A 21,079-nucleotide genomic window follows, 5' to 3' on the forward strand; every position below is an offset into this window, starting at 1 on the left:
TTTGATTTAAAAATTTAAAGAAACAAATATTTTTTCCATATATAATAAGTATTTTGAAAATGGCTTTTCTGAATCCATAACATACAGTCCCTTTAATGAATTGGTTTAAATTGATTAATTTGAATTAAATTCAAAATAAATAATATACTCAGTGAGGAGACCTTTATGTATAAAAGCAAATACTTTAGCAATAATGTTTATGTGTTTTTTGGGCCATTGGAGGGTCACAAATGGTTTATTTTGTATTTTAATCAAGAATTAGACCTTGATTACTTGTTAACATCAAAAGCCAGTAAGCCTGCAAATGATATGGAACAAGCAGTCTATAAAGAGCTATTAAAAACAATTAACAGTCAATCATTTTTCTCTTTAGAAACTCCTAATACTAGAGATCATAATGGTGATAGTAATGTTTATATCTTGAATGTTGGAAGAGAAAGCAAAAAACGGAAAGAAAAGCAAAACGTCCTCCATGTGCACAAGTAAAACTAACACTCCACTGATGATAAACTGATTGCAGATACAGTGATAAACTGCCGAGGATGGTCCAGCCAGATAGATGATCAAAGAGGAAGATTCAGAGTCAGTGTTTTGTGGTCACCTGTCAACCTTGGCAGCATACATTTGTTGGGAAGTTTTGTCCTGGAGTCTCTTATCTCCCTAGAGATAGCTTTTGAAAGTGAAAATAATTTCACCTTTTTGGTTCAAACTACCCAGTGGTTTATTATCACATTTGAAATAAATTTCAGAATTTTTTTTTTTTTTTTTTTACCATGGCTGAGTAGGATCTACACGTAGGACATTGCCTACAGAGAGTTGTTCTTGGGTAGGGCATTCTGAGCTTGCTTCTGCCCGAAATCCTGTTTTTCAGGATCTTTGCTAGACTCTTTTTATATCAAGTAAATATCTATTTCTAGGTCACCTTCTCTAGAGAGCTTCCAGTTCTTCTTCTTTTTCATCATTTCTTACCATGTCCCATCATTTCTTACCGTGTCCCACTTGCTAATTACCTCTTGAATCTTTCCTGTCATATGTGTATCTTCTCCCCAGTAGAGCAGATCTGTCTCTCTCTCCTCTACGTTTTATACCGTATCATTCAGTTCAGTCGCTGAGTTGTGTCCGACTCTTTGCGACCCCATGAATCGCAGCACGCCAGGCCTCCCTGTCCATCACCAACTCCCGGAGTTCACCCAGACTCACGTTCATCAAGTCAGTGATGCCATCCAGCCATCTCATCCTCTGTCGTCCCCTTTTCCTCCTGCCCCCAATCCCTCCCAGCATTAGAGTCTTTTCCAATGAGTCAACTCTTCGCACGAGGTGGCCAAAGTACTGGAGTTTCAGCTTTAGCATCATTCCTTCCAAAGAAATCCCAGGGCTGATCTCCTTCAGAATGGACTGGTTGGATCTCCTTGCAGTCCAAGGGACTCTCAAGAGTCTTCTCCAACACCACAGTTCAAAAGCATCAATTCTTCGGCGCTGAGCCTTCTTCACAGTCCAACTCTCACATCCAACATGACCACAGGAAAAACCATAGCCTTGACTAGACGGACCTTTGTTGGCAGAGTAATGTCTGTGCTTCTCAATGTGCTATCTAGGTTGGTCATAACTTTCCTTCCAAGGAGTAAGTGTCTTTTAATCTCTTGGCTGCAGTCACCGTATCATTGGTCTCTGCTAAACACTTTGCAGAGTGGGTCGTCATGTCTTAGGCAACCATGCAAGCTCCTTAATGTGACTTTTAGGACCAACATTGCTCTGAACCTCTGTGGTCTTCATCCATTTCCTGTGTTACTTTGCATGATGCAACTTTGTTAAATTTCTTTAGTTTCTAAACTAAACCAGTTTCTCTTTGAACATGCTCTTGAATCTTTCCTGTCATATGTGTATCTTCTTCTCCCCAGTAGAGCAGAGCTCGCTCTCTCTCCTCTAGGTTTTATACTGTATCAGTGGTCTCTGCTGCGATTCATGGGGTCGCAAAGAGTAGGACATGACTGAGCGACTGAACTGAACTGAAACACTTTGCAGAGTGGGTCGTCATGCCTCTTAGGCAACCATGCAAGCTCCTTAATGTGACCTTTAGGACGAACATTGCTCTGAACCTCTGTGGTCTTCATCCATTTCCTGTGTTACTTTGCATGATACAACTTTGTTAAATTTCTTTAGTTTCTAAACTAAACCAGTTTCTGTTTGAACGTGCTCTTCTGTTAACTGGGTCACTTTTGTTCTGTGTTTGCCTAATTCTTATGCCACCCTACCTATCCAAGCCTTTTCTGAATCCCGTAATCTGGGTAAACTACTCTCTGGTGTTTCTGTGATATTCTACTACCTTTATCATGCTTTATGTGAGTAGGCATTTTCTTATTATCCTTCACTGGATCATACACATTTTATTTCATTCTTCATTGCAGTCCCCAGTGGCTGACGTGTATATGCCTCAGTAAATTTTTGTTGAATTAAATGTTTTGGGAGATACTATAGTGCTTAGCCTCTATTTTAGAGATCACTTAGGTTGTAATGAAGCTTTTTCAGTAGAAGAAAGGTTGAACTTTTTTTTTTTTTTCTAAGTTTTTTTGGTTACTGTCTGTGGTTGGTTTTTTATTCCTTTATAAAATATTTTTATAATGTTGATTACAGTTTGAATAAAGAACATTATTTCTCCTACTTCTAGTTAAAGCCTTCCATCTCAAATATGATGAAGTTCGTCTGGACCCAAATGTTCAAAAATGGGACGTAACAGTATTAGAACTCAGCTATCACAAACGTCATCTGGACAGACCAGTTTTCTTACGATTCTGGGAAACATTGGATAGGTAATCATGATCCTAAAATGCACTTACTTCTGCTTTACTGCAGTAGTTTTCCTGTCTCTCAGTTGTATTTTAGGTTCCTTAAAGTTGTGAACCATATCCCGCAGCTCCCCTTTCAAACATTGCTTAATTTGATGTTGATCTAAAATAGGTAATTAGCAAAGTATCTTTGTTGTATTGACTTTGGAAACAAAGGGAGAAAGGGCTTAAAGCTTAGTAGAGAGAATACTAAAGCTGAGTTCAAAGACTCAGATTTGGTCTTGTTTTTGTGATTTGGCTCTAATGAACCCTGTGACTTTTCTGAACCTTGTTTTCTGTCTATCCAAGGAACTGGCTTTAAGCAGTCCCTTCATTTTTTGACAGGACCTTTCGAAAGGTTTCTGACTCGAGGTATGGGTACCTGGTAGCTTGTGAAAGGAATTTGGTTTTTGAATTTATCCTGATTACTAGTATAAATTGGTTTTTTCTAAAGCCCTTTACAATAATATCAGTTTTATAATTGGAAAGTAAGGACAGCATATGATCACAGTACCACTGAACCTGTTCTCATTTGAGGTACTTTCTAAAGCCTGTAACTTTCTTGGTCTCTCTCCAAATATTATGTGTTTCCTCAGAGTCAGAGATGATTGAGATAACCCAGTGGTTGTAATTGATAATATATTAAAGAGAATCATTTATTATCCTAGCCAGAAGCCCTTACATTGTAGAAATTAATAAGATGAATGGTTTTTCTGGCTTACTTCAGGAATCTTCATATTCCCAAAGGTTACAGTATCTACTTTTTAGAAAGCAAAACATCCTGTTCCACTGTTGATTTTAAGCTTTAAAAATACCAATACTTATTTTTACATGTAGTATTCTAAAAATTCTAAAATTCCTATAATCATTATGACCTATTATAATATTTTTCAGGTACATGGTAAAGCACAAATCCCACTTGAGATTCTGAGTTACTTGTTTTCTTGCTTTTCTGGAAATCTGAATTAAGATGATAACACCGCGGATATACCATGATACACCATGCTCAAAAGACTGGGACTGAAGCTTTATGAATTTATCAAGAACTTAAAAATGAAGAAGGTCACGGATCGATCTTTTATAAAACCTTATTTGATGATTTATGCTTCAAAGGGATGATGCCTGTCATCCATATAAGCAAACTTTTTGGCTTACAACTATTTTTTTAATATTAGTCTTCTAGTCTGTAATGGAAATTGTATATTTTGATAGAAGTTTTTTCTCCATTGGTTACATTAGCATCACTTAAAATTTGTTTCTCTAGAAAATAAATACAGGTTACAAATGTGTGTATATGTAGAGGTTATAAGGCTCTCTAAGCCATCTTGCTTCTGATTTTTCATTGCTCTTTAATTCCTTTTATTGAAAATACTATGTTATGAATGGTATTAAATTTTAGTCTCTGAAACTTCAAAAACCAAGCAAAGGGATGTGACTTTTGAATGAATCAAAATGTCAGCCTGTATGTGTACTATACTTTCTCTTTATTTAAAAAGGAATAATGAAAAATCAAGAACAGTTCTTCAGCTTTGGTTGAACTGTTCAGTTTTTCAAGACTTCTTTACTTATAATGAATACATTTAATGAATGTACATTCTTCTCACTGACTTTGGTAATTTTAAAACTTAGAGTGATATATTTCTATCTGTGATATCTTTCCACTTGAAAAATCTCAAAACACAAGATTAAAAACCTAATAGGCTATAATACTTTTTATTTTGGGAGCCAGAATATGATTCGGGGGAAAGAAATGTGTAAGTCCTTCTGCAGTGTAACTTTATCTTTTCTCTTAAGTCCACCTTCAGTTCTTCCTTTATATGGTGTAGGATTTTGCGTCTTCTGTTTCTAGGCATGTTCTTATCTTCCATTATCTTTAATATTGATAACTCTCCCAGACACCAAAGAACATATTTGCTTAATTAAGTGTCTGAACAGAAACAAGATGAAAACACTGGTATTTTTATGTGTGTATTCAATATCGTATAAAATATAAAACCTATATTTTAACTTAGTAAAATATTTTACTACTTCTGTACTTTAGACAGAGTGTTGCCTCCAAGGTACAATGAATGAGCATTTTTCTTGAGTCTTGATCCATCTTTTATTCCTTAAAAAGCAACTTGGACCCTTTACTCCCCTAAAGAGTTTTTACCACTAGAATTGTTGCTGATCATTCATCTTATGCCATTCCCGTCCTCCCCCTCCCCCGACATTTAGCTCCTTTCTGGGTTAAGCTGACATTACCTAGCCTCATTTTGAAACTTAATGCTGTCATAAAAATGAGAAGCACTTATTATTTATTTTTTAAGTAACCACAAAAGTCCATGTCAGTAATGAATAGGAAAAGTATTTATTCATATGAAATTTACTAGGTTCTTCAGGAAAAAAGCGGTCAGCATTTTAAATTATTAGGATTTAGGATATGTATAAGATTTGAACAGATTGTGCCCCGCCCCCCACTTCTTACCTTCTCTGCATCCTTTCTTCTTGAAAATTCAAATTTGTTCACATTAGAATTTCTCAGTATATAAATTGTTTTCAAAATAAATTATGTATTGTATGAACTTTCTCCATGATGAAATAGTCAAGGACTAGAATCTGTAATATTTTAATGTAAGATTACTTGTTAAGACTACTACAAGTGGACATGAACTACCTTTCTATAAAGATTTTTAGTATTTATACTTATGTATGAAATTTACTTTTACAGAGTGTGGTTATAACTCAGAACATCTACTTTCAATAGGGTTTATTTTTCTATCTTGAATTGCCTTACTTGTATTCAAAGGCTCTGGAAATCATTAGGAAAAGTACAAATATGCTATTTCATGTATCTTAAACTCAGACCCTTAATACATACTTAATTTCTTTTCCTTTTTTAAAAATTCATTCCTTTGTCTAGGTCCATGGAATTCATTTTATAGCCATTAGTTCTAAGGGAAAAAAAAAAAAAAACCAAGCTTCTGGCCAATCACTCTTCCTCTGTCATGACTCCAGGTCCTGTAGCAGTGCCTGTCACAGTGCCTTGCGCATAGTAGGCATTCAGGAAACGTTCTGTGCATGAATGAGTGATGGAGTTTCAGTATAACTGGTTTATTACAAAGCATTGACTTTACTTGATCTTGGAGCTTAAAAATATAGAATTACAGTGAATGAAGACTCCTATGCACATATTTTGATGGAAATGAAATACACATTAGTAAGCTTGATTTATCCACAAGTAACTGGAGACACCCGTGTCTTGTCCCACCAGTAAAATAAAGCTCCTTTTCTTCATTCATAGGGTACCTTTCTGAGTCGGGCAACAATCAGAAGCTTGTGGGTTTCCATCAGCAGCTCTCAACTCTGACTGTATACTAGAATCACTTGGGGGCCTTTAAAACATTCCATTACCTGAATCCTGTTTCTGATTTTATTTGTCTGGGATGAGACCCGTTCATCAGTATTTTTAAAAAGTCCTTCAGGTAATTTTATGTTCAAAAAGGATTGAAAATCACTGGTTAAATATGAAAACAATTAAATATTGTGTCGTCTCCTCCTTTTTTTGTTTTTGTTTTTTTCTTTTGTGGCCACCTTTTGCACTAGACCATCCCCATTATTGGTGGTATTGGCCTATGAGTTCCACATGACAAATTCAAGTCTTATTTATTTAATGTAGGAATATTTTGTTTAATATTTAAATAATGTTTAATATATTTCCTTATAAACTAGTCTTATACTTTATGATTTGTTTCCCATGTATCCATCCTTTACTAACTTTTTCTTTCAACAGCAGCGTGACAACAGTCCAGAAGAAATAACTGATTCATAATGAGGAAAATTTCATAATTTTTAAGGTAGAAGGAAGTAAAGTATTAATTTCTTATCTGCCATGCAGAATTAGACAAATAGAGTTTGCTTATGAAAGGAAAGAGGCATACTTTTTAATTGGTCTACACAGAAAAGTAAAAGTCAATTATTCATTTAAATAAGATTCATTATCTAATGAACATTGAAGGAAATATTTTTCCTAAATAAAAAATATTGTGACTCCTAATAAAATTAAAGTGATGACATTGTTCTTTTTTTGGGAGGTGGGGAGGGGGGTATTTAGTTGCCGTATTTCTTATTACATAGCAATTCTATTTTATTGGTATTAATAATAGAAGCTGTAATGATAAGGGTATACATATGTACATGGCCAGGAATAAATTGCCACTCTTCCAGATAACTGTTCTATGAGTCTTACTAGTTTATAAATTAGTTTATGAAATTTTTTAAGACCAGTGGTATATTTTATAATATTACAAATGCATTCTTTACAAAAGCTGGTCAAAATTAAAAGAACCATGAAAAATAATCACATTAACCTTAATATTATATGACTGAGCTTTTTTTATTCAGTTGGATTTGATGTGAAATGGACTGCTCTAACCATGGTATATTAACTTTAGAAATAAAAAGGGGAGAAATGACTGAATTTGACTTAAGAATTGGATTAGAAATTTTGAAATGCCACGTGCTGTGTGTTCTGGCCAGCTCGAAGCCACTTTGCCAGCTCATTGCCGACTCAAGACCCCAGCATGGTTTCTACATTAACATGTTGGAATAATAAGTAAGAGAAGAAATTTCAATGTATAATAGATGTATAAAGAATTACATTTAGTAAATGGATAATAGGTGATAACACTTCCAGGTTATTGGTCTGTTTGTTTTTTTTATGTATTATTTTAGGTAGTGTTTATAAGAATATCTTGGGAGTTATAAATGTGTGCCATTTAAGTGAGTAAAGTTAATGAAATAAAACTAGTTTTATTGCCGAAGTTCAAAAAGTGGGGTGATACTATGTCAAATTTTAGTAAATGACCTACCTCTCAGAATATTGCCACTGAATTCCATTTCTATCCACTTTAAAGTTACTAAAAGCTATTTAACCTCCATGTTTGATTATAGTGCTTCATATGTAATGCAGTTGATGTACATGGTATAGGCAGTATCAGTGATTATTTATCAATTTTTTTATTTCTTAAGCAAAATGGTTCTTGAATAGAGTTTAAGTCGAAACCTGATAAAGTGTTCTACTCATTCTGATTTAATTTCACTGGATTTTAAGTCTCAGGTTTAACTGTGAATAAAACGTTTTGTAGTACTTTAATATTACCCCCCCCCGCAAATATGCATGCACGCACGTGCACACACTCTCTCTCTCTCTCTCTCTCTCTCTCTCTCTCTCTCTCTCTCTCTCTCTCTTTCTTCCCCCCCCCCCCCCACCCCAACCAAGAAGACAGAAAAATTACATTCAATCAAGAAGACACTGTAGTTTGGGGTAGGATATAGATGATGAAAGTCTTTATGTAAAATGATTCATGAGACTTTTTTTTAAGCATACTATTCCTCTGCTTGGGAAATAAATGCAATATAAGTTTCCACTTTGAAAACTAAGTACATTTATAGTCACCTTTTCTGTTAATAAGTTAAATAATACAGCGACTCATAGTTCTTCATAAAGATAATAAACTATGTGCCTGGCTGAACTTACAGCTTGGTTATGGTCAAGTTTTCTGTATCCTTGTTGTAATAGAATTAAGAGTGTATCTTGATAAAATTACATTATCTTTACAGTTTGAGCATCCCAACTTTTAGTTTCAAAAAAACTCTACTCCCACATAATCAAATCATTAGCAGCAGCATCATATCGGTGGGGCCAGTAATAATGTGTGGATCTTCTGCAGCAGAATGTCTTTAATGAAGAGTTTAATGGGCCATATTCAAACTTAATTTCCATCCAATTCATAAGTGCCCACTAAATATGTATTTTATTCTGCTCCCTGTTCCTTTAACCTCTGCTCTTGGATGAGCTTTCACCTAACTAAAATAAATGTAGCATGAGTTGTAAATGTTGAATTTGTTTTAGGGCTCAGAGGTGCTAGTATATAAGTAACAGCACATTGCCAAATAAGCTTTTTTTTTTTTTCTCATTTTCTAAAACACTTTCCTTTTATATTTAATTGTATAATGATCAGCATTTATGGTTGGTTAGAAGACTTTCCCTGTCAGTTTTCTTAAATGACCACAGAAAAACAGTAAAAATTAGCCCTGGAGAAGGCTGTGCTGTTGAGCCTGTCTCATAATTATTTGTAGATCCTTTGGCATAGAATTACTTACAGTTTATAATTCACCCTCATCTAGAGAATGTTGATTTATATCATGAAACTGATTTGAATAGGGCTGAGACCATAAGAAGACATCTGAGAGATTGTATTTATCACATTTGGATATTTTATTGGGCTTCATTTGCCAAAAAAATCTTAAGTGGAGGTTCATTGGGTCATACAGCATTCACTGTGAAAAAATATGGTAATGTATATTCACAGAACTGCAATCATGGAGTTTACAGTGTTAAAGATGTAAGTGTGGTAATAGCATTGATTTTTTTTCTTTTTTAAACTTGTTAAATAACATGAACATGTTTCTCTTTAAAATGGAGTAATGTGATCAAGTCAGTGTATTTGTAATGGTTGGGGGAGATCAGAGGAACTTGTTCGTGGCTCATTAGTTATTTTAGCCCAGCTGGGCATTACTAATGTTTATGGTGGTTTTGATTTTAAAGAGTTTGCATTCTTAGTTATGCATTTTTATTCCATAATGCACCGCTGAGCACAGAAAGGAAGTATAAGAGAGTTACTGATGATGAAATAAATTGAGGAGCATTAATGTAGTTTAAAGCAAGTTGATGTAGGAATTTGAGGAGAAAAATTATAAGGGAACTCCACCCCATGGAGAAGTGCAGTAGGATTTGGGCAGCAACATATCCTTCTTGGGTTTTGGTGATATAGTGACTAAGCAGAACTGTGGTGTGATACTACCCCCCTGCCCCCAGCATTTAGCTGCAGGTGGTGGTGGTCAGTCAGTCGTGTCTGACTCTGCAACCCCATGGACTGTAGCACCCCAGGCTCCTCTGTCCATGGAATTCTCCAGGCAAGAATACTGGAGTGGAGAGCCATTTCCTTCTCCAGCGGATCTTCCTGACCCAGGAATCGAACCTGCATCTCCCATGTCTCCTGCATTGGCAGGCGGGTAATTTACCACCGAGCCACCAGGGAATCCCAGCATGTGTTCACTTTTATAAAAGGTGACTTTTGCAGCTTCCCCAGCTTAAACTTTTTTTCTCCAGGTAGGACTTAAGCTTCATTAACCAAATTTTGGCCCAACCTGGTGTATAGAACCTGAATCCAGCTCTAACTGATGGGTTATCTTCCTGTCCAGGGTTCTGTTGGCTTTTGCACTCCTGACATTCCCTGACCCTGAGTCAGCTTACCACAAAAAATTAGCCCCAAAAGCCAACCCCTCAGGGAAAAACAAATGAAAAGTGTCCTGCTCTGTTTCACAGAGAAAGGCATCTCTCACTCCGGGTTAAAATTCAGCAACAGAGTACAACTAAGAACATTTTCTTTTTTCCACAAGAAATGAAATTTTTAAAAAATGTGTAGCCCCTGAGTGCTTTCGTAAGACTGTAAGGTTTATGATCCTGTCACCATTTAGCCAAAAGCAACTTTCTAAAAGACTTAGGCATTTGGTAGAGTGTGATTATAAATGTGTTTCAGCTCTCACCAAGGACATTTAGATTATGTAAACTTCCCTGGATTCACTGTGAGAGAATCTCACATGAATATGAAAGACAACCAATTAGAAATCACGCCACTGTGTAACCTCTGCCAAGCCACTCAACCTCTCAACGCATCTTTGCTACATGGTGATGGTAATAGCAACATTATAAAGTGGTTATGAAAATTATGTGTGTAAACAGGATATTTATAGATTTAGTGTTTGGCTGTATTAGGCAATTTTTTTTACCCCTGAGCCACCGAGGAAGCCAATAGAGAGGATAGGTTTAGTTGCTCAGTCGTGTACAACTCTGGCCCCAGACTGTACCCCGCCAGGCTCCTCTGTCCATGCGACTTCCCAGGCACAAATACTGGAGTGGGTTGCCATTTCGTTCTCCAGGGTTAGAGGGAATAGGGAGAGAAAAAAAGTATTGGGTGGTGAATAAAAATATAAAACCACTAAGTCCTCATCTTTCACGAAGAAAGTCAATTGATAATGTCTTAAATTGAAAAATCAAGAGCTATGACTTTGAACAAGTTGTTTAGAAATAGAGTTTTGACCTGGGTTCCTCAGAATGCAGACCCTGAGGCAAAGGCAGACAAGCTGCTCCTTTATTAGGGGCAGAGAAGGATAAATGGGGAAATGAGGGCACTAATGAAAGGTGGTTGCTAAGGTGTAAAACAGATCAGCCTCTCTCGTCAAGCACAACCACTGGTTCACTCTCACGAGAACATCAGTGAGAGGCCATATAAATGGCCATGACTGGAGACAGCCCATTCTGGTGGGAATCCAGGAAAGAAGGTTTCCCTGGAGGTTCAGTGGTAAAGAATCCTCCTGCCAATGCAGGAGACTTGGGTTCAATCCCTGGATCGGGAAGATCCCCTGGAGGAGGAAATGGCAACCTACTCCAATATTCTTGCCTGGAGAATCCCATGGACAGAGGACCCTGGTGGGCTACAGTCGATGGGGTTGCAGAAGAGTCAGACACAACTTAGCAACTAAACAATAACAGAGGGAAGAAGACAATCACCAGCTTCCATATCTCACTGGTCAAAGGTTCACTTCACATTAAGTTAAGCAAACATAGTCACCACGTGTGCCAGCTGATACGTCAGTGCCAATAGGGAAGTCTTCATGTGAGGTAAGAGGTGTAGGAGGTAGGAGGTAGACTGGGCGTGAGAGCCTGTTTGTACACGACTCAGGGAGGTGACGTAGGGCCCCAGAGCTGGTTCCTGCAGAGATGACGGAAGCTAGTAGTCAAACTCTGGAGGCAAGTCAGGTTGTCTGGCTCTGAAGTTGCACTTAGGGGTGTTTGATAAAAAGGGTAATATTTTTTTAAAAACAACTAAAAGAACAAAATGAAATTTGATTTCCTATGGAAAAAGGAAAAAAAATTTCCTATGAGAAGAGGCAATCAGGAGTAATAAAAATTAGGACAAGATTCTTGAAATGTAATTCTAGGTTTTTGATTCATGTGCATGTATTATGCAATGTAATCCCTATCAAAGTACCAATGGCATTTTTTTTTTTTAAGATCTAGAACAAGAAAGGTTAAAATTTGTATGGAAGCACAAAAGACTCCAAATAGCCAAAGCAATCTTGAGAAGGAAAAATAAAGCAGGAGGAATCGGACTCCCTGACTTCCGACTATACTACAAGGCTACCAGAAAAACAAAGACATAGATCAATGGAATAGGATAGAAGACCCATAAATAGACCCAGACACCTATGGTCAATTAACCTATGATGAAGGCAAGAACATGCAATGGAGCAAACACAGACTCTTCAACAAGTAGTACTGGGAAAACTGGACAGCTACATGTGAAAGAATGAAATAGAACATTTTCAAAGTTGCTTGGGGAGGGGGGTCTTTTGTGTTTTTATAGCAAACTAAAATTTTTTTGTTCTAATTCTGTGAAAAATGTCATTGGTTATTTGAGAAATGCAAATCAAAACTACAATGTGGTATCACCTCACACCAGTTAAAAGGCCATCATCAAAAAATCTACAAACAATAAATACTGGAGAGGATGTGGAGAAAAGGGAACCCTCTTACACTGTTGGTAGGAATGTAAATTGATAAAGCCACTATGGAGAACAGTATTGAGGTTCCTTAAAAAAAAAAATTGAAAATAGAGTTATCATATGACCCAGGAACCCCACTCCCAGAGAAAACTATAATTCTAAAAGATATGTGCTCCCTAATGTTCATTGCAGCACTATGCAATAGCCAGGACATGGAAGCAATCTATATGCCCACCAACATGAGCAGATAAGATGTGGTACAATGGAATATTACTTGGCCATAAAAAAGAACAAATTGTGTCCTTTGCAGAGATGTGGATAACCTAGAGACCGTCATACAGGGGGAAGCCAAAAGAGAAAAAAAAATAATGCATATATGTGGAATCTAGAAAAATGGTACAGGTGAGCCCATCTGCAAAACAGAAATAGAGACACAGATGTAGAGAATATTCATATGGATGCCAAGGGGGAAAGGGATGAACTGGGAGATTGGGATTGACATGTATACACTACTATGTTTAAAATCGATAACTAATGAAGACCTACTTATAGCTCAGGGAACTCTGTGGTGACCTAATTGGGAAGGAAATCCAAAAAAGGGAATATATGTATATGTGTGGATGATCCGTTTTGCTGTACAGCAGAAACTGATACAGCAGTATGAAGCAATAATACCTATTTTTTTCCTTAAAGCTATTTTGTAAGAATTCGTCTTCTGAAGAAAAGGAATAATGGAAAACCCTTGTGCCCCTATCAGGGTCTGCCACTCTTCTCAGACATATATGTAGTTATCAATAACTTTTTGAAGATAATCCTTTGATTTTAGTGTTGAAAAAGAATTGGGAGTTAGAGAATAAAAACAGGACAGAAGTAATATCTCTGCAATGCAGCCTTGGAAAAGATTAACAAGTCAAAAACAAGGACCATGGAGCTGAAGTTGAATTTATCTATTTGTGTGTTCTGGGGACAGAACCAGGTCAGAACGTCCTGCTGGGATTTATCTGTCCAGGAATGGAAGTTCCCTGGGTAAGACTAAAAGCATTTAAAGCAGGGTATAGAATAGCAATGGTTGGAGAAGCCCCTCAGGTTTGACCCTTAATTAAGCCAAGCTAATTACATTAATAAAAGATTATCCAAAGCTATTCCTGTCAAAAGCATTCAAATTACCCTGCACTTCTGGCTGCAATTACACTGGGAAGTGGAAGCTAACAAGACTAAGGGGAGTGACCCAAATCATATGACATTAGAGCTCGGAAGGAAGGCAGAACTCAAAGTCACCCAGTGGAGAGGAGTGGATTTGAGGATGAGGAACATTAGAGGCTTTCACAGCGCACAAAGGCACACACTTTTACTTAAATTGAATGCACTCAGATTCGGTTAAGTGGGGTGTTATGATGAAATCCAAAGCTTTTAAAATGTTACCTAAATTTTTTGGATGAAAATTCTTTGAAAAGTTATTTATAGCAGTATCACATATATGAAAAATGAAACTTAAAAAACACACTGACTCAATGGACATGAACTTGAGCAAACTCCAGGAGATAGGGAAGGATAGGGAAACCTGGCACGCTACAGTTCATGGGGTTGCAGAGTCAGACACGACTGAGCGACCGAACACACACACAAAATACTTGAGACTATCCTCTTTCACTTAATTATTTGAATTCAAAACCACATATTTTTTGAAATGAAAACATAGTAATAATATGAACTGTAATCTGGTTCCATTTTTACTCATTCATGGATAATACCTAGCACAGTTCTAGGTAACAAAGACACTACCGTGAATAATGCACAGATATGGTTCCTAGTCCCTAGAATATAATGGAGTCTTTATGGAGTTTATATTCTAATGAGGAAGATGGAGAAAATGAGAAGCCCCTGACCATAAATACACAAATATGTAAAGTATATCATAAATGCAAACTAGAAACAAGTAGCTAAGAGAGAGAAGCACTGAGGGGATGAGTTTAAATGAAATTATTAGGGGAGGCAACTCTGAGAAGATAACATTAAAGCTCAGACCTAATAGTGAGAAGTTATCATGCAAAGAGTGGAGAGAAGCCCTCTCCTGCCAAGATGGAAGCAGTGTATACACTCTGAGGAGGAAGAGAGCTAGACTTGTTCAAAGATCTAAGAGAAGACAACTGTGACTGGAGCCTGGCAAACAAAGAGGAGAGAAGGAAGGATGAACTGGGGAAGAGGAAAATGAGGGCGGAAGATGTCTGGTGTCTTGGCAACCTCAATGTGATCGGTGTCCCTCACTGTATCTAGGTTCAGGGAATAGTATGGGAGAGCCAGCATCAAGACTCCTGCCAGGATGAGTAGGAGAGAAAGCCAGCAGGGTAACACACTCACATCTCTGTCTCTCTCACATTCAGCTAAGAAGGGGATATTGGTGGGGGGGATATTTGAGATTTCTGTCCCAAAGGCAGGAAACATCAGAGCATCTTTGTGTTCTGATAGGCTTGTGAATGGTCCAGGGAGAGAGAGTTATGGTTGAGAAGCAAGGATGGGGCCCAAGAGACAAGTGAAAGACAGAATATGAAGAGAGACAAAGATAGGAAAAAATTGGACATAAGTCAAGGTGTGGAATTACTGGTAGAAGCTTCGAGAACACTGTTCCCTGTCACCCTCACCTCCTCCCTACCTCAGAATTTCCGAGCTACACCATCACACTCATTTACACTTTGACTCTCAAATTTCTTTCTGGCTTCAAACCATCGACACATCCCATCTGCTTTAAAATCTCTAAGAATTCCGTGTAAATAATCGTTTACTTTCCTATGCACAGCCAAGTCAATACAGGATTTTTTGGTTTGTTTTGTTAACACAGTTGTCCTACAGTTTTGTTTATACAACATAATGTGATAAGCAAAACATTTTAGGACAAAGGATAAATTAAAGGTGGCCCCCCAAAGTGGCAAGATCCAGAATCACCATATAGAGTTTTCCATACGTTCTTCCTCAGTATCTTTTTTATTATATCACCAGCATCTTCGGACTCATTTCCATCCATGCCACTTCCACTTTTCATATCTGCATGGCATTCAAATTCTTTCTCGGATATAATATCTGCAGTGTTTTGTAGAATGTATCCCTTCTTTGAAAGTGTGTGTATTTATATATTCCTATATCCCCTCATTTACTTCCCATTACCAAATTAAGAAAGAAATAATAGATGTACCAAAAAGCATATGCTATGCTTGTCCAACTGGCTAGATAGATCATTTTCAAATATGGTAGCAAACACTGCTTTAGTTTAAAAGAGTTTTTAACTTTTCAAATCCAAATGCACTGAGTTATTTTAAACTCTGCCACCATCAGTCAGTCGCTTCGTATGGAAGAACATGTAACTTAGATAAAGCTAAAGAGGCTGGAACAATCACCACAAATCACCAGTGAGAAGGCTGCTCGCAGTTGTGACACAGACAGAAAGGCAGCGCCCCCCCCCCCCCCCCCCCCCCCCGCCAAAACACCCATGAAGAAGTTGATGCGGTGTTAGAGCCAATATCTCATTGTTGTTCAGATCATCTGTCATCCCACCGGACCACACAAGTAGGAGTCAAGAGGAAATTCATCTTTTATATTGACATCACACATGTCTTTTTTTTTTTTTTTTTAAAGAGGCATTGGTAAATTTCACTTGATATCAAAATCTGAAAGAAGTAGTGAGAAAGTTTAAAATGAAGTTTCAAATCTCTCTAAAAGGATGAAAATTATCTAACATAGGGGGCATTTCTAGTCTTCTGTAGAAGAAAAGCATTTCTCCTGTAGCATGAATTTTAGGTAATTTTATTCGTGCAGTGCTTGTCTATGTTCACAAATCCACATAGCAGGCTAATTTAAATAACCTAAAACTTTCCCCAGTGCCATTAAACTCAAAGTGGCATTCTATTACATACCCACCAGGATGGCTAAAATTAAAAATCAAGATAATAAATGGTGGTGAGAATATAGAACAACATGAATTCTTTTATGTTGTTGACAGGAGTATAAACTGGTAAGCTGGTAAATACACATTTGGAAAACTATGAGAAAATAACTCCTAAAGCTAGTGGAATGCCAGAAAATGGTGAGCAGCTGACTTTCAGGAGAACACTGGACGGGACTGGGAAAGGGGGGTGTGGATTCTAGTATTGCCTATGATGCAAATGCTCCCCTGAGAGCCAATTTCAAGCTACTAATGTGACATCACTGAAGAGGAACTTTCTGAACATCTTACCTTTGACTGGAGCCAAATATATATCTTTTCCACAATCCTAAGTATTTCCTCCTAATTAGAACCCCCAAAGAGATGTATATGTATATATGCATAATGTTCACCAAAAGCTGCATACAAGAATATTTATAGCAACAAAATCTATAAAAATTGGAAACGGGCAACAACCCAATTTTCTTTCTCCCCTCAAGCAGCCACTCATCTCAACTAGTCCAAAGAAGGCAGAAGTATTTGTCTATTATTCACTACAATACCTTCTACCTCGTAGACAGTCGATAGTAAGTATTCACTATATAGCTGTTGACTGAAAGAATAGATTAACTGATGAATCAACAGCAGATGTCTTTTTTGCCCCAGAAAAAGAATCAATATTTCCTTCTTGGATGTTCTCAATCCAATCTGGATTAGAGATGAAGAAAGAACCCTTTGGAATATTCTTGTGCTTCAAAAGAGTTTATGAATCTGAAAGTATTTTAGGAAGAAATGTACTGATCACATCTGCTTCCTTAACCATTCAGTCTGTACATGCCAGTGCTCATTTGCTTCCTATTTTAGCCCTATCGGGACAAGTTAAGGAGCCACCGGAAAGAAAAATGCAGTGTACCATCTCACTCTGGCAAATGTACTCATTTGACAGAAAAAGTTGTTTCAAATTGTAATCACTAAAGACATGGACAAACTTAGACAGCATATTAAAAAGCAGAGCCATCACTTTGCTGACAAAAGGTCCGTATAGTTAAAGCTAAAGCTATGGCTTCTCCAAGAATCATATACCAACTTGAGAGTTGGACCATAAGGAAGACTGAGCACCAAAGAACTGATGCTTTCAAACTGTGGTGCTGGAGAGAATTCTTGAGAGTCCCTTGGACTGCAAGGAGATCAAATCAGTCAATCCTAAAGGAAGCTAACCCTGAATATTTGTTGGAAGAACTGATGCTGAATCTGAAGCTCTAATATTTTGGCCACCTGATGTGAAGAGTTGACTCATTGGGAAAGACCCTGGTGCTAGGAGAGATGGAAGGCAGGAGGCGAAGAAAACGACAGAGGATGAGATAGTTAGATAGCATGACTGATTCAATGGACATGAGTTTGAGCAAACTCTGGGAGACAGTGGACAGAGGACCCTGACATGCTGCAGTCCATGGGGTCACAAAAGAGTCAGCTGCAACTTGGGCAACAAGAAAAAACATTGACTCCCACACATGGGAGACTGTGTTAATCTAAGACATAATTTTTGAACCTGCATTAAACTTTTTAGGAGATATGCTTAGAGTCCTTTCTCCCCCATGGGATTTCAATGGAGAAATCTTAGAATCCTCGCCTTCAGCACAGCTTTTTTAAAAGCAATTCTTGTTGCTATTCCTGGGAAAACAGATCTGTAAAATCTTTAATAATTTTCCAAGATATGAAGTGAGCAATCCTTTCAGGACATCAAAAATACTGTTCATCTGTACGGTCTCCTGTGTCCCAAAATCTGTGTTCTCTTTCTTATTTTCTAGTCTGGGGTTGAAATAATTCATTAAAATGGAAATCAATCACCAATAATGTAAACCAAACCAGAAGGAGATTTTTCAGTGTTTCTCTAAGCCAAATGTTTAGATCTGCCTTATTCAAAATCACTTATATTTGAAATTGTTTAAAATCTCATTTGATTTATTAATCCCCAGAAGTATATAAATGATATATAATTATTCTACCAAGTTACAGAGGCTGATGTATACGATTTTATGGCACCTAATTGGGGGGCCACCAGAAGGATTCCTATTTATAACAACAACAAGGATTCCTATTTATAACAACAACAACATCAAACTGTATTTCTTATAAGAAAAAAACTATAAAGTGGAGTTTTATTTTTAACACACAAAGAGGATCCTTCTTTATAGCAAATATAGATGGAGATGGACTGGGAGTAGGGAAGGAAATGGTGCAGACCTGAGAAATGAAAACGTGCAACAAAATGATCTGGAAACCTTATAGACTTAGCCTGGTAGGGGTCTGTCTGTTTTAGAGAGAATTAGTGGAAGAGCAAGAAAGATGTTGATGCCTTTGATCAATGAGAAACCCTGGAGAGGCAAGACTTAGAGTTCAGGGTTAAAAAGAGATTAAAAGCAAAACGCTTAGAGGAGATGGGGTGGCAGAGAGAGCCAGAAATTCTCTACATAAGGGAGCCAGCGAGCACAGGACCACAATCAATCTCTAATTTCTCACACTTTGTTCAGCTCTTTGTTCAAACCACTGATACCATATTATTTCACAGCATCTGTGCCAGCTTTAACTACGAAATATTTAAAAAACTGTCCCTGAAAGGATGCAATTTCCCTTCAATATCATAATTAAATAAATGTAGTTAAAAGGAAGCTCTTATAACAAGCTTAGAAACGAGATCATTTCTTTCCTCAAGAGGTGGCCTTCTTTTAGGGTCCAGATGGCAATGTTGACCCTTATTAACACAAATTGTACAGGAGGCAGTGATCAAGACCGTCCCCAAGAAAAAGCAAGGCTAAGTGATTGTCTGACAAGGCCTTACAAATAGCTGAGAAAAGAAGAGAAGCTAAAGGCAAAGGAGAAAAGGAAAGATATATCCATTTGAATGCAGAGTTCCAAAGAATAGCAAGGAGAGATAAGAAAGCCTTCCTTAGCAATCAATACAAAGAGAGAGAGGAAAACTATGGAATGGGAAAGACTACAGATCTCTTCAAGAAAATTAGAGATACCAAGGGAACATTTCATGCAAAGATAGTCACAATAAAAACCAGAAATGGTATGAACCTAATGGAAGCAGAAGATATTAAGAAGAGGTGGCAAGAATACACAGAGGAACTATACAAAAAAAGATCTTCATGACCCAGATATCCATGATGGTGTGATCACTCATCTAGAGCCAGACATCCTGGAATGTGAAGTCAAGTGGGCCTTAGGAAGGATCACTACGAACAAAGCTAGTGGAGGTGATGGAATTCCAGTTGAGCTATTTCAAATCCTGAAAGATGATGCTGTGAAAGTGCTGCACTCAATATGCCAGCAAATTTGGAAAACTCAGCAGTGGCCATAGGACTGGAAAAGGTCACTTTTCATTCTAACCCCAAAGAAAGGCAATGCTAAAGAATGCTCAAACTACTGCACAATTGCATTCATCTCACATGCTAGCAAAGTAATGCTCAACATTCTTCAAGCCAGCCTTCAACAGTACATGAACTGTGAACTCCCTGATGTTCAAGATGGATTTCGAAAAGGCAGAGGAACCAGAGATCAAATTGCCAACATGTGCTGGATCACTGAAAAAGCAAGAGAGTTCCGGAAAAACATTTACTTTTGCTTTATTGACTATGCCAAAGTCTTTGACTGTGTGGATCACAACAAACTGTGGAAAATTCTTTAAGAGATGGGAATACCAGACCATCTGACCTGCCTCCTGAGAAATCTGTATGCAGGTCAGGAAGCAACAGTTAGAGCTGGACATGGAACAACAGACTGGTTCCAAATAGCGAAAGGAGTACGTCAAGGCTGTATATTGTCACCCTGCTTATTTTACTTATATGCAGAGTACATCATGAGAAACACTGGAGTGGAAGACACACAAGCTAGAATCAAGATTACTGGGAGAAATATCAATAACCTCACTCAGATGACACCACCCTTATGGCAGAAAGTGAAGAAGAACTAAAGAGCCTCTTGATGAAAGTGAAAAAAGAGAGTAAAAAGTTGGCTTAAAGCTCAACATCCAGAAAACGAAGATCATGGCATCCGGTCCCATCACTTCAAGGCAAATAGATGGGGAAACAATGGAAACGATGACAGACTTTATTTTTTTGGGCTCCAAAATCACTGCAGATGGTGACTGCAGCCATGAAATTAAAAGACACTTGCTCCTTGGAAGAAAACTATGACCAACCTAGACATATTGAAAAGCAGAGACGTTACTTTACCCACAAAGGTCTGTCTAGTCAAGGCTATGGTTTTTCCAGTAGTCATGTATGGATGTGAAAGTTGGACTATAAAGAAAGCTGAGCACCGAAGAGTTGGTACTTTTGAACTGTGGTGTTGGAGAAGACTCTTGAGAGTCCCTTGGATTGCAAGGATATCCAACCAGTCCATCCTAAAGGAAATCAGTCCTGAATATTCATTGGAAGGAACGATGCTGAAGCTGAAGCTCCAATACTTTGAGCACCTGACTCATTGGAAAAGATCCTGATGCTGGGAAAGATTGAAGGCTGGAGGAGAAGGGAACAACAGAGGATGAGATGGTTGGATGGCATCACCAACACAATGGACGTGAGTTTGAGTAAGCTCTGGGAGTTGGTGATGGACAGGGAAGCCTGGCGTGCTGCAGTCCATGGGGTCACAAAGAGTTGGACATGACAGCGACTAAACTGAACTGTGCCTATCACCTAAACTGTGCCATGTAGTTTATCCAAGCTAATCA

General features: G+C 37.6%; 1 protein-coding gene across 1 annotated transcript in view; it reads left to right on the forward strand.

Moving 5' to 3' along the window:
- Window positions 1-6,863, forward strand: part of CDC73 (cell division cycle 73) — a 93,139-nt gene extending 86,276 nt beyond the window's left edge. Inside the window, exons 16-17 of the mRNA XM_086345375.1 lie at window positions 2,666-2,807; window positions 3,717-6,863. Of these exons, the coding sequence (XP_086201501.1) occupies window positions 2,666-2,807; window positions 3,717-3,753 (179 nt within the window). The 3' untranslated portion in view covers window positions 3,754-6,863. The remainder of the gene's footprint in view (window positions 1-2,665; window positions 2,808-3,716) is intronic.
- The last annotated feature ends 14,216 nt before the right edge of the window (window positions 6,864-21,079 follow it).

The sequence above is a fragment of the Bos grunniens genome, chromosome 16, assembly GCF_055505025.1.
Source record: "Bos grunniens cultivar Pamir isolate PY7600 chromosome 16, Bosgru_T2T1.0, whole genome shotgun sequence".
Classification (NCBI taxonomy): Eukaryota; Metazoa; Chordata; class Mammalia; order Artiodactyla; family Bovidae; genus Bos; species Bos grunniens.